General features: G+C 42.7%; 1 protein-coding gene across 4 annotated transcripts in view; it reads right to left on the bottom strand.

Moving 5' to 3' along the window:
* Positions 1 to 1,841: 1,841 nt before the first annotated feature.
* Positions 1,842 to 11,792, bottom strand: part of LOC141110361 (uncharacterized) — a 60,501-nt gene continuing 50,550 nt past the window's right edge. For 3 of the 4 annotated variants that reach the window (XM_073601668.1, XM_073601669.1, XM_073601667.1), the window contains one exon: positions 1,842 to 2,795. In XM_073601668.1, coding sequence (XP_073457769.1) covers positions 2,639 to 2,795 — 157 coding nt within the window. In that variant the 3' untranslated portion in view covers positions 1,842 to 2,638. The remainder of the gene's footprint in view (positions 2,796 to 11,792) is intronic. The other variant, XR_012236280.1, reaches the window with a different exon arrangement.

Consider the following 11,792-nt stretch of genomic DNA (forward strand, 5'->3'; position numbering starts at 1 on the left):
CACCCCAAGCTATTTGCTGAGAGTCATGTCGAGTCCATGGAATATTTTATATTGTGACACAAGTTGTGGGAAAGAGACAAATTTTTTTTTTTTTTTTTGCACAAAGTTGTCACCAAATGATATATTGCTCAAACATGCCATGGGAATATGTGAAATTACACCCCAAAATACATTCTGTTGCTTCTCCTGAGTACGGGGATACCACATGTGTGGGACTTTTTGGGAGCCTAGCCGCGCACGGGACCCCGAAAACCAAGCACCGCCTTCAGGCTTTCTAAGGGCGTAAATTTTTGATTTCATTCTTCACTGCCTATCACAGTTTCGGAGGCCATGGAATGCCCAGGTGGCACAAAACCCCCCCAAATGACCCCATTTTGGAAAGTAGACACCCAAAGCTATTTGCTGAGCGGTATAGTGAGTATTTTGCAGACCTCACTTTTTGTCACAAAGTTTTGAAAATTAAAAAAAGAAAAAAAATTTTTTTTTTCTTGTCTTTCTTCATTTTCAAATACAAATGAGAGCTGCAAAATACTCACCATGCCTCTCAGCAAATAGCTTGGGGTGTCTACTTTCCAAAATGCGGTCATTTGGGGGGGGTTGTGCCACCTGGGCATTCCATGGCATCCGAAACTGTGATAGGCAGTGAAGAGTGAAATCAAAAATTTACACCCTTAGAAATCCTGAAGGCGGTGATTGGTTTTCGGGGCCCCGTACGCGGCTAGGCTCCCAAAAAGTCCCACACGTGTGGTATCCCCGTACTCAGGAGAAGCAGCTAAATGTATTTTGGGGTGCAATTCCACATATGCCCATGGCCTGTGTGAGCAATATATCATTTAGTGACAACTTTTTGTAATTTTTTTTTTTTTGTCATTATTCAATCACTTGGGACAAAAAAAATGAATATTCAATGGGCTCAACATGCCTCTCAGCAATTTCCTTGGGGTGTCTACTTTCCAAAATGGGGTCATTTGTGGGGGTTTTGTACTGCCCTGCCATTTTAGCACCTCAAGAAACGACATAGGCAGTCATAAATTAAAAGCTGTGTAAATTCCAGAAAATGTACCCTAGTTTGTAGGCGCTATAACTTTTGCGCAAACCAAGAAATATATACTTGTGGACAATTTTTTTACCAAAGACATGTGGCCGAATACATTTTGGCCTAAATGTATGACTAAAATTGAGTTTATTGGATTTTTTTTAGAACAAAAAGTAGAAAATATCATTTTTTTTCAAAATTTTCGGTCTTTTTCCGTGTATAGCGCAAAAAATAAAAACGGCAGAGGTGATCAAATACCATCAAAAGAAAGCTCTATTTGTGGGAAGAAAAGGACGCAAATTTCGTTTGGGTACAGCATTGCATGACCGCGCAATTAGCAGTTAAAGCGACGCAGTGCCAAATTGTAAAAAGTGCTCTGGTCAGGAAGGGGGTAAATCCTTCCGGGGCTGAAGTGGTTAATACATACCTGGGTTGTATGTTGTCTTTGTCGTTTGTATGTAAAAGTAATAAAAAAAAAAAAAAATGATCTGATAAAAAACAAAACAAAACGAATTTATGTAAAAAAGAAATGGAAAGGAAACACATTTTTTCGTTCTGCACATGTCTACACCCGACTCCATCTATAACTAGAATATCAGTTTTGAGTGTTATGGCCTTTTGATTCATCAGTTATGGAAGGTCCCCACCAATCAGATGTCCCAAAATGATTCAAGTAAAATTAAAATTGGAATTTCTCAGCGCTTTCTTCAAAGCGGATCTTCACTACATCTGAGCACCATAAACCAAAAACACAATTTAATTCATTTATTCACATTCGAAGCACAACCCCCCCCCCCCCCCCCCCACTCTTCATCCATTTATGTCTCCATGCTTTATTTTGTTGAGAAATCGCTTTGAAAAAAAACAAAAAACATAGCAATACTAGCTGCAGCCATCTTGCGTAAGGGCAATGAGTCATGTAACATTTACTTCCTGGAATACATCTGCCCTTGGCTCAGGCATCCTGGAGGGTGTGCTTAGCAGGGTTGCCAACCTCCCGCAGCATTTTTTACTGACAAAACATGGAAAATATACTGGCACTTTTTTTTTACTGGCAACCTGAGAAATTACAGTACTCATTATGAAAAATAACACTGTGAATATTTGAACAGTATAAACATGATATGGAAACACTGACAATACCTAGAACAAAGTAATTTGCTTAATTTACACTTGAAAAGTTAACACAGCATGAAATTATTGGCCCCTGATATTTAATGGCAGTTGTAAAAAAAACACTGATTTTTTCAAACTGTCAGTAATTGCTGTAATTAAAAAAAAAGGTTTAAAACAAGTAAATATGATATACTTTCCTATCTATTTAATAATGCTAGCAGCATGAGGATTTACTGACAGTTTGGAAAAATCAGTGTTTTTTTTACAACTGCCAGTAAATATCAGGGGCCAATAACTGGCGGTTGGCAACCCTGGTGCTTAGCTGAGAAAAGCTTTTTGCTGGGGTGTATGACATCATTTGCCTAGGCAAGGAACCAGGAAGTAACTGAAGAAATGTAAAAAAAAAAAAAAAAGGTGTAAAACAAGTAAATATGATATACTTTCCTATCTATTTAATAATGCTAGCAGCACGAGGATAATAAATAATCAATGTTGCTTGTGAGAGAGAGGTTCCACTTTCATTGCCATTTGCACATCATCATTGTCCTTTGCATTCTCTTTCATTGCATTCCATTCATTCTCCTTCTGAGCAGTCACGTCCTCCTCTTTTCGGAGAGGTCGGTGGATCTGATCATCACCAAGTCTGTAGGATACAGAAATACGTGTTATAAATTCCCAGAAGAAGTCAGATATACAGAACAAAGACTTATGGAATGACTCCATTTACAATGATGTGATCTCAAATCTGGTCGCAGTTCTGCAACCTTTTATTATTAACCGCTTTCCCATCGGAACATTTACCCCCTCCCTCCACCTTCATAACCAGGCCATTTTTTTTGCGATACGGCACTGCGTTATTTGAACCGACAACTGCACTGCATTTGTAACCAAATAAAATTTATATAATTGTTTGCCCACAAATAGAGCTTTCTTTTGGTATTTGATCACCACTGTTTTTTTTTTTTTTTAATTTTTTGCGCTATAAACAAAAAGAATAAAAAAAAAAAAAAAAAATAACCAATATTTTTTTACTTTCTGCTATAAAACACACCCCCCCAAAAAAAAAAAACGTAAAAAATCAAATCTCTTCAAAAATTCAGGCCAATGTGTATTTTGCTACTTATTTTTGGTAAAAAAAAAATGATCCCAACAAGCATATATTGATTGGATTGCACAAGTTATAGCATCTACAATCTATGTTACAGTATAGAAACTGGATTTTTTTTTTTAATATACTAGTAATGGCAGCGATCAGCGACTTATAGCGGGACTGCGATTATGTGGCGGACAATCTGATGCTAATGCCGCATACACACGATCGGGATTTTGGTCGGAAAAAGATACGATGGCTTTTCCGACGGGATTCCCCTCAAGCTTGCCTTGCCTACACACGGGTCACACAAAAGTTCGCTGAACTTTCGACCGTCAAGAACACGGTGACGTACAACACTACGATGAGCCGAGAAAATGAAGTTCGATGCTTCCGAGCATGCGTAGGAATTTTGCGCGTCAGGAATTTTCGGATAGGAACGTTTTCCGACCGGAAAAATTGAGAACATGCTCTCAATCTTTTGCTGGCTGGAATTCGGCCAGCAAAAGTCCAATGGAGCATACACACGGTTGCATTTTCCGACCAAAAGCTCTCATTGGTCCGATTGTGTGTACGCGGCATGACACTTTGTGGGAAGCAGTGACACTAAAACAGTGATCAGTGCAAAAAAAATATATGCACTGTCACTGTACTAGTGACACTGGCTGGGAAGGGGTTAAACAGCTGGGGCAATATAAGGGTCAAATGTGTGCCTAGCCAGTGTTTTTGTGTTTGCTATATAGTGCCTTATCTAAGCGGTGTGCTGGATTTTATCCCCTGATTTGCAGGAAAACAAAATCCAGCACATCTCCTCTGGTAGGACAGAGCTCTGTGTTGCTTACATAGGCAGAGCCCTGTACTGTTACTGTCTTTCTATTCTCTGATCAGTGGGTGTCGGCAGCCATCCATTGGCCGGCACCCAATGATAGGCTTGTGTGCTTTGACAAATCATAACACACGCGCCCCCCACCCAGACAAGCAGAATCATATATATATATATCTATCGGGTTGAGGTCAGGACTCTCCGCAGGCCAGTCAAGTTCCTCCACCCCAAAGTGAAGACACTCTGTACTTTGTTGAGCTTTCAGGAGGTCCCTGAATCCTGGGGAGCTTTAATGTGCAGTCGGAATTTGCATTCTTATGCCCCGTACACACGATCGGACATTGATCGGACATTCCGACAACAAAATCCATGGATTTTTTCCGACGGATGTTGGCTCAAACTTGTTTTGCATACACACGGTCGCACAAAGTATTCGGAATTTCCGATCGCCAAGAACGCGGTGACGTACACCACGTACGACGAGACTAGAAAAGGCCGGTTCAGAACCAAGCGCGGCACCCTTTGGGCTCCTTTTGCTAATCTCGTATTAGTAAAAGTTTGGTGAGAGACGATTCGCGCTTTTTCAGACTCGTGGCTTTCAGATCGTTTTCTGTGGTTCAGTTTGTGCTTGTGGGTTTGTATCTGCTCTTCAGTGCGTGCAGCAAGCTCCGCGAGACTCTTGTCATTGTGTTCTTGTTCGTTCCTTACTGTTTTTCAGGTCGCTCTTCACAGGCCTTGCTGTTCTTCAGTGCGTTCTGTTACTTCGTTCTGAGCAGCCGACCGTTTTCTAGCCATGTTTCGTATGCGTACTCCTCGTAGAGTTCGTGCTGTGCGGGGGCTTGGTGTTGGGGTCCTGACCTTGACACAAGTCCAGTCCATGAACAGGGTGGGGAGGAGTTCATGGACCAAGAATTGGTTGCTTCAGCGTGACCAGTTCTGTCATATGCCTTTGCTCCGTGAGATCCGTGAGAATAATCCTGATGATTTCAGGAACTTTCTCAGGATGACGGACCCCGTATTTCACCGTTTGTTGGCTTTGCTGACCCCCTATATCAGCAAGCAGGATACCTGCATGAGGCAAGCCATCACTGCGGAGCAGAGGCTCATCGCTACCCTGCGGTATTTGGCCACAGGGAGAAGCCTGCAGGACTTGAAGTTCTCGACAGGCATCTCCCCCCAGGCTCTGGGTATCATCATCCCAGAGACCTGTTCTGCCATCATCCAGGTCCTGCAGAAGGAGTATATTAAGGTAAGATTTATCCTTTAATATCACATTTTATTGTATTTAATGTTTGATAATATATTGTATTTCTTTCCTCATTCCCTAATTACCATGATTATAATATGCTGTGAATGTCCCCTTTGTCCTCATGCATACTGGATTTTTATGTAATTATTTTTTTTCTCCTTCATGCATATTTGCCTTCACTAACCTTCCCAACATGTTCTTCTGGCCCTATATTCACCTCATGTAGTCACTTAACAATGTATTGTATCAGCTCCATAGTAGTGCTTTAACCCAAACACCCCCTAAAATTATTTAAAATGTGATTTGTGCTTTAAATTCTGGCAGAGTGCCAGAGGCTTTTTTTGGGGGGTCCCCAAATCATTTGGAACCCTCCCTCCCCCCAACTGCTAAGTCAGCTGATCCCAATTCTCTATCCTCAATCATCTATCTGCTGACTTTGCCAAACCCATACACACTATACCCATCTCTTTACTGGTCAGATTTATGGATGAATTCCCCAAAGCATGTAGTGCAAGGGCCTGCCTGTATACTTTCAAATGGTACTGTTTAAAGTTTTTGTATCCTATTATTATCTTGATAGGTAATAGCAGAATGTCCAAATGTGCTCAAATGTGTACAGTGTGTATTTATATCTTTGTATTATGACACTTCTTACCTGTCCAGTGGGCTGCCAATAGTGTAACTAAGGATGGGCTGGCCAAAGTAATACCCATTATTTAGGCATTCATCTCTCAATGAAGTGTAGAGGGTTACCTGTCCAAGAGCTCCCCCCCCTAAAATGTTAGAAATGGCCGGCCCATGGGGGGGGGGGGGGGAATCTGATAGGTGTACCTTATACTTTGGTCTTTAAAAACTCCCTCAAATAAATGTTAGCTTGATGTTGGCCAAGAATGTTTGTGTCTAATCTGCTTTCCCTGTTTATGTGCAAAATTACTAATTTTTTTGTTGTTGTTTGACTCCACAGTTTCCTTCCACGCCACAGGAATGGCAGACTGTGGCCTCCCACTTTGCCCAGCGGTGGGACTTTCCTAACTGCGGAGGGGCAATTGATGGGAAACACGTTCACATCGTCCCACCACCCAACTCGGTGTCATACTATTTCAACTATAAGGGGTTCAATAGTATTGTGATGTTGGCGGTGGTGTCGGCTACTTACGAGTTCCTGTATGTGGACGTGGGGAAGAAAGGCCGGGTGTCCGATGGTGGAGTCATCGCCCAGAAGGAGTTCTACAGGCATCTCCAGAATTACAGCTTGGAATTGCCACCTTCAGGAGACAATGTGGAAGGACTCCCATTCGTCTTTGTTGCGGATGAAGCGTTTGCGCTGGGGCCATCTTATGCAGCCATTCCCGAAGAGGACCCTCACCCCAGACCAGAGGGTTTTTAATTACTGGCTGGCCAGAGCCAGAAGAGTGGTGGAGAACATGTCTGGAATCATGGCCAGTCGGTTCCGCCTATTTCTTACACCCATACACATGGCGGAGTACAAACTGAATCACATCATCCTGGCGTGCTGTGTTCTACACAACTTTTTACGGCAACATTCTGCCAACTATGCTGGCTCAGTTGGGCCTGAGGCAGGAATTCTAAATGAACCAACCCTGACGGCGCTTGAAAGTGGCCGTCCTGGCTTGCCCACCCTGAGTGCCCGTGATGTCCAGCTAAGATACCTTGAATACTTTGCGGGTAGGGGGGCTATCAATATGCCAGACAATGTCTGAAACCTTTTTCAAATAATAAAACAAAAATAACTACTAAAATCTTTGGTGACATTTACTGCATGTGTTTCTTTTAGCTGACCCTGACAGAAATGTGGTGAGTCCTGAAAATGGCGTGATTGAGTAACATTACAAAGCACTGTTGGGTGTTATTTCCTTAAGGCAAAGACACTTTGCACTACAAGTGCACTTTAAACTGCACTTGTAGTGCAAAGTGGATTTTACCTTAGGAAATAACCCCTATTGTCACAGTAAACACCGATTAGAGCATAACAAAAGTTTTGGAGCATTGAAACAATAATCCACACATTCTTGATTAACAATCTTTTTAATTCAAGCACAATCACATGTGCATTTAGAAAAGGTTTTTAAAACAAACCAACATGTTTGTTGTATAACAATTTTTGGGGTCACATTAGAAAAAGTAGCAATGTCCATTTAAGATAAAACAGGCATGTTTAAAACCAACAAGAAAGACACAAATCTTGAACTTACAAAGTTCACTTTTGGTAGAACTTGAAGGCAATATCAGACATGAGTATTTAGTTACTGTGTTTGATATTGCGTTCAGATGGGGTGAAGTCACCCCAGGAAAAGTCAAATTTTGAAGATGCACACAAATTGCCGAATGTCAACATGTGCTACCTGCCATCATGGGGGATCAAGGGACGTGTTTTGGGAGTGCAACCCCTTCCTCACAGCTACTTTATTATTGAGGAAGGGGTTGCACCTCCAAAACGCATCCATTGATCTCCCATGATGGCAGATAGCACATGTTGACACAATGTGTGCATCTTCAAAATTTGGCTTTTTGCAAATATGTTAAAAAATAGTATACATTTTTAGCTCACAAAAAAACAATGGGATTTGGATTTGATTTAAACTCTCCCTAAAACATCAATGATGTTCTTCATTTTTTTTTTTTAAACATCATTGATGTTTTTCTGGATGTTTTCCAAGTCCCTATTACACCCCATGATCTCCTCGATCAGGATCTGTGCACTTTCAGAGGTGAAATGCCCTGGATCCACAACATCACGATCACCTAAAAAGATAGAAACAAAAACACACCATGTATTATAACTATGCCGGCATCTATCTCTTACCTGAGCCTGTGGTCGCAGACACTAACCTGATGTGGTGACAATTTCCACCACGTCTTCCTCCTCCTGCTCTGCTTGGCTTGGGTGGATTGCCCCTTCTTCCAGAGGTGGGGGGTCTGTGGTCTCCTCAGATGAGGGGTGTCCTCCGAGTCTTTTATCCCCTATGTAAAAACAAATAGGTATACTTAGCACACAGATATTTGATGGCAGAACTATAAATATGAAACATTGTTTGGAAATGGGGTACAATTGTCTGTTTTGGCAGAGTTCCAAGATGTTGAAATTTTATTGTCTTTTGTCAAGCTTGAATACTTACCTTTTTAGTACAAGCTTCACAGATGGAGTCACCCCTTAAGTATACATTGGAGCACCTGTGTGGGCCCCCTAATAAAAGGGTGTTCTGGTGTCCCACACTAGTGCTCCAGCATCCAGATGTGAAAACTGCTGGTGAGTGTCCTCTCCTTACACACAATCTAGTTTGCATTTCATTCTAGTTACAAACCCATCTACACAACAAAATTATTTTCAGACAAGTAGGCCATAAAAAATGTTTTAAAATGCATATGGCCAAAACAATGGTGTTTTCTAGGCCGAACGAACAATGTTTTATACGAACGAATAATGTGCCCATGAACATGAAAGTTGCCATTTTAAACTGTACAACAGTAAAGAAAAGCACATGGAGCAGCACGAACGTAATAAACATAAAGAATAGGAACACAGCACAACTACTTACTTTTTTGCAGCACTCTCCGGATCTTTCTGTACTGCTCATGCTCCCTTAATTTGAGGTCCGACCACCGCTTCCTGAGCTGATCTTTCGATCGTCGTACCCCGAAATTCTGGTGCAGACTTTTGACCACTTTCGCCATGATCTTGGCCTTTTGGACATTGGGGTTGGGGTAAGGTCCATACTTCCCGTCATAGTCGGCCTTCTTCAGGATGTCGACCATCTCCAACATCTCCCCAAAGGACATATTCGATGCCTTGAATCGTCTCCTTCTGGATCGGGACGTTTCAGGCTCCGGGCTTTCCTCCTCCTCCTCCTCGTTGGTGTAATTATCTGACACCTGCTGTGTCTCCGCCATGTGCTCTTCCCCACTGCGCCGAACAAGAAGGGGCGGGGAATAGACTAGAAAGAACGTCAGGGGCAGGCGGAGTTTCACGCATGCGCAGTGTCTAGAAAGCGTGCGTAGTACGTACGATCTGTGAGCGGAGGAAGGAGTAACGGAGGCGCCGATCGTGATAGCAAAGGTAAGATTTAACATTGGGCCTATACTGCTTCTAGATTGAGGCCTGTATTTGCACAAGTTTAGAAGACTTTAGGCTGACATTAGGGTTTGTCTTGTGTTGTGTCTTGCAGTGAAAATGGATATCTTGAAGGATCATGACTTTATGCCAATCTTCATAGATATGTTCAGGGAGCTGCCCTGTCTGTGGCAGGTAAACCACCCACATTATAAGAACCAAACAAAGAGGAAGGCAGCGCTGGATAAATTGCTGCAATTTGTGAAGTCGGTGATCCCCACGGCAGACGTCACCTATTTGAAGATCCTAATTGGTGGCCTGAGGAGCACATATCTAAGGGAGCACAAGAAGGTCCAGGATTCCCAGAGATCAGGAGCTGCAGATGACGTTTATGTCCCCAGGCTGTGGTACTATGACAGGCTGCATTTTCTGGCAGGCCAGACTGAACCCAGGCCAGCACTCTCCACTCTTCCTTCCACGCTTCCTTCTCCCCCAGCTGAGGCTTCTGACGCCCAACCTGGGCCTTCCAGGCAGCAACATATAGAGGAGCCCAGCTTGAGCCAGGTATAGCATTCTTCGAAATATTGCTGGTTGTCCAACTAATGATGTTAAATAGATGTTAGTTTGGAGTACTAATTTATGATTGTGATTGATGATGCAAAAACTAAAACCATGTCCCTTTTTCCTACACAGGGAAGTTTCAGCCAGGAGGTGGCCGGGCCAAGCAGGCTGCCTGATATCCAGGTCCCTCCCCTACACCTTCAAAGACAAAGTGGCAGGAAGAGGAGTAACCTGGAGGAGGCTGCAATAGGCCTATTTTGGAAGGCTATTGAGGCCCTTAGAACACCACACAGTGTGGAGGAGGATTTTGCTGGCATAACTGCCTGCAAAATGATGCAGATGGAGGAGGGCCAATGGCTCCTATGTGAGTTCTTAATTTTGGAAGCTCTAAGTAAGGGGTTGAGGGGCCAACTTACATGTGCAACCCACATTTGTCACCTCACCCATGGCCCTCCTCCTCCTCCAGGTCCTACTCCTCCTCCTCCTCCTCCTCCAGATCCTACTCCTCCTCCAGGTCCTACTTCTCCTCCTGCCACATCTTCAACACCAGAGCCACAGCCGGGAAGGAAGCGTGGAAGGAAGACCAGAGAGTGATGACCCTGGGTTCAGTCTGGTCTGGCAAAATATGCAGCCTCTTGTATGACCACAGCCTGGGGACAATACATGTCATCTGCTGCTTTCCGGATCTCTGGGACTTCTGGACCAGACTGCACTCCCTTAGATATGGACTCCTCAGGCCACCAATTTTGCAGTAAAATAATTGATGTCTGCCCTGAGGGTCAAAGGCTTCGCCAATTTCTGATGTTTCTCCAGCATTGCCTCCCTCTTTGTTTGGTTCTGAGCCCTTAATAAAGGAATTTTTGGTTCAATTATACTTGCCTATGTGTGTTTTCCTTCAAAAAGGACAGTTTGTTTGTGAGGAGGCAGGTACATTTCAAAAATACAATGTGAAATTAACAAGGGACACCAACACCAAGCAATCTCCTTGAGATTAAATAATACAAGATACTGTATTTATTGGCGTATAACACTTACTTTTTCACCATGAAAATCAGGTGCAAATACCATGTGCGTGTTATACGCCAATACTTCAATTTTAGCTGCCTCGGAGGGGACAGGGAGGGGAGCAGGATGAGCGCCATCACATTACATACAGTGAGAATCTCCTTTTTACTTGGCGGCCTCTGTAATAGGAAGTCCTGTCTCCTGGGCCGCCATTGGACCACTGTTCTGTCTATCATAGTAGATTCTCACTGTATGTAATCTGTCGACGCTCGTCCCTCCCTGTTCCCTCTAGGCTGCAGATGGGCATCAATCAGGCTGCACTGATGGCAATGGTGAGGCTGCTGCATTGATGGCAATGGTGAGGCTGCTGCATTGATGGCAATGGTGAGGCTGCTGCATTGATGTGGACTGATGAGTGAGGCTGCATTGATGTGGACTGATGAGTGAGGCTGCATTTATATGGAGTGATGAGGCTGCATTGATGGCAATGGTGAGGCTGCAGATGGGCACTGACCCTTTTTTTGCTTCAAAGTTCCTTATTTAAAATGAGAGTTTTTTTTCCCTGAAACTTCCCTCTTAAAATGAATGTGCGTGTTATACGCCGATAAATACAGTAATAATGGTGTTGTGGTAACTTGACACACAAAACACACACAAAAATATTCTGGAGTAAAAAAAAAAAAAAAAAAAAAAAAACATCAGCCTTGAAACAAATACAAACCCAACAAAAAATAAAAAAATAAAAATTAGCCTTGAAAAAAATACAAAACCAAAAAAAATAACCAAAAAAAAATTTTGGCAGATGTGACAAATCAAAATATATTGAGGGAATCACAATAAATA

Source organism: Aquarana catesbeiana, linkage group LG10 (assembly GCF_042186555.1).
Source record: "Aquarana catesbeiana isolate 2022-GZ linkage group LG10, ASM4218655v1, whole genome shotgun sequence".
Classification (NCBI taxonomy): Eukaryota; Metazoa; Chordata; class Amphibia; order Anura; family Ranidae; genus Aquarana; species Aquarana catesbeiana.